This window comes from Plasmodium reichenowi, chromosome 2 (assembly GCF_001601855.1).
Source record: "Plasmodium reichenowi strain SY57 chromosome 2, whole genome shotgun sequence".
Classification (NCBI taxonomy): Eukaryota; Apicomplexa; class Aconoidasida; order Haemosporida; family Plasmodiidae; genus Plasmodium; species Plasmodium reichenowi.
Genome location: NC_033647.1, coordinates 567544 through 570393, shown reverse-complemented (window position 1 = coordinate 570393; position 2850 = coordinate 567544). Strand labels below are relative to the sequence as shown.

The following is a 2850-nucleotide window of genomic DNA, read 5'->3' as shown; positions in this document are numbered from 1 at the left end:
TCAAACGGATGAAACGGGGGACAATCACACCTTGGACAACCCCAATTTTTACAACCCCAATTTTTACAACCCCAATTTTTACAATCCCAATTTTTGCAATAACACCTTGGGTATCCCAAATAATAAGAAAGAAACTCAAAACCACTTTAGCCATACCCACACGAAGGAGAACAATATTATGAAGGATAAAGATTTCCTATACCTAAACAATAAAAGTTATGATAACAATTTATTTGTTGCAGGTAATAACATCAAGAGTCCCAATGAAAATATAAAAAAGATAATAGAATTGAATACAACAAAACTTGTAGAAGAAAGAAATAATTCATTACTAGATATAAACGAATATAATAACAATAGTAATGATTTGAATGAATATTTTGATAATTTAATAGAAAATAATATATTGTCATATAGAAAAATAAATATAAAAAAAAATAAAATAGGAACCAAATTTATTATGAATAAATTAATGTATACTAATGTATCTAATAATGAAAGATATAGATATTATTTAGACGATAATTTAAAAGTCTCTTATATTAATCAGTTGAGATTAATGATACCATATATATCATATTGTTTAGGAAAAATAGCTATGTCTATTGTTTTTTATATTTTTTATATACGATTTGATATAAGTTATTTAAAATTAATTTTAACAGATTATAAAATGTATTTTAAATTATTTGAACATAAGAATATTATATTTATTGTTTCCTTTTCTATAATATTAGGAAATACAATTATATCATTCTTTTCATTCATTTTCTTATCTTCCTTTTGTGAAGTATTATTATCAACTTTATTTATATTTATAAAATGTATTTCAGAGTTCTTATTCCTTTTATTATTAGTATATAATGAAGTTTTTGAAATCTTCCTTAGAAATATTAAACAACCAGATAAATATGCTTCATACTTCTTTTTAACATTTGCTGTTATCCCATCATTTAAAATTATTAAAAATATATACTTTTTTCTATGTGCTTTATCAGGAAGGCAATTTATAGCATATATTATCAGACCATTCATTAAAGATAAAAACATAAGTAAATTACCTAATTTTTTTAATCTAAACGAATACAATAATAATAATAATAATAATACTCATAATAATAATAATATTTCTCAAAACATGAACTACATAAATGAAGATTATTATTTATTTCATAATAATGACATGTATACAAAAAATATAGTTAAAGGAGATTATAAAGGATTCATATCTATTGCTTCCTTATTAATATATATTAATACAAAATATATGCATGGATTAGCTTCTTTATCAACATTAATGCTAGGAAATAATTTTATTAAAAATTTAAGACTTAATTACAATTTAAGAAATAACCATGTATTACTTATATTTATTAACTTCTTTACAAGATTATCATTATTATTATTTATTTATGTGCATTACAAAACAAATGATAAATTATATGAATATGTAGAATACTTCTATTATTTAGTCACTTTTATATTTATATTAGATTTTATTTTTAAATGTGTCTATATGTTCATATCACATAATCTAAGATTGTGCGCAGCATATCACCTAGAATTAAAATCTATGTATGAAGACATTTATTATCATAGCCAAATCAAAAAGGAATCTTCAAAAGAATATTTAAAACAACTATATGCAAAATATCAAACCAACAATTTTTATTACTACAACATTCCTCTCTTTTCAGAATTTCTATGACATTATAAATAAATATATATATATATATATATATATATATATATATAAAGATATAGATATATAGATACCTTGTACATATCTTTATATATATATATAAACATTTAGTGTGCTTACCTTTTTATTTCCCACAACCCCTTCATTGTTCATTCATGAAATGCATTTTTATTTGTTCATATAACCATTTCATTATATTATCATTTTATCATTCGTTTTTTTAAAATGTTACAAAAAAAAAAAAAAATTCATATATATGTTATATATATATATATATAATTTATTTTATGAACAAGGGAAATGTTTTTAAAAATTAAAAATTAAATTTTATTTAAATAAAATAATAAAATGAAAGTATTAAATACATACATACATACATACATATATATATATATATATATATATATATATATATACACATATATATCACACTTTGTAATAATATTAACCAATTAATTTTTGTATACATTCAACCTTTTCAGCAACCTCTTTTTTGAGCATATCATACTTTTCAACACTAAAAATTTTATATAATTCTTCATTATTCATTTCTCCCTCTGTCGTATTCTCATCTATAGTTATATTCCCCTCCGTTGCTGTATTTTCGACTGTTGTTACATTATCTCCTACTTTGCTTTCCTCATTAAATATATTCCAAGATGTTATAGCCAAGTTTATTTTATTAAAAGCATCATTTAATAAGGCATCATCCTTTGCTTTCAGCTTGTTTATAATAACATCCAACTCTTTACTTAGTGATCTTAAATATATAAAACAGCTCTCTCCTGTGTCACGTAATTCTTCTAATTGTATTATATACTCTTCATCAAATAATATATTTGATGATTTTTCTTTTGTCTTTTCTTTCTTATTATATTTTTCTTCTTTCTCACTTGAATGTCCTTTCTTCTTTTTGTCTTTTCTTTTCTTATCCTCTTTTTGATGTTCATAAATTTCCATCCTTTCTTTTTCTTCTTCAAATTGATGTTTGTCCTTCTCAATTTGGTTTTTTTGCTTCTCTAACTTTTTCTTTTCCTCATCTATATATAATTTTTTTTCCTCTACTTTTTTTTTTTCTTCCTCATTTTTTTTCTTTTCTTCCTCATTTTTTTTCTTTTTTTCCTCATTTTTTTTCTTTTCTTCCTCAT

General features: G+C 21.6%; 2 protein-coding genes across 2 annotated transcripts in view; one reads left to right on the top strand and one right to left on the bottom strand.

Moving 5' to 3' along the window:
• PRSY57_0215700 (putative membrane protein) overlaps positions 1-1708 on the top strand; it is a gene marked incomplete at both ends in the record, with an annotated part of 2904 nt that extends 1196 nt beyond the window's left edge. The window contains one exon of the mRNA XM_012905591.2: positions 1-1708. Coding sequence (XP_012761045.2) covers positions 1-1708 — 1708 coding nt within the window.
• Positions 1709-2146: 438 nt separating this feature from the next.
• Positions 2147-2850, bottom strand: part of PRSY57_0215600 (hypothetical protein) — a gene marked incomplete at both ends in the record, with an annotated part of 2699 nt that continues 1995 nt past the window's right edge. The window contains one exon of the mRNA XM_020114432.1: positions 2147-2850. Coding sequence (XP_019970903.1) covers positions 2147-2850 — 704 coding nt within the window.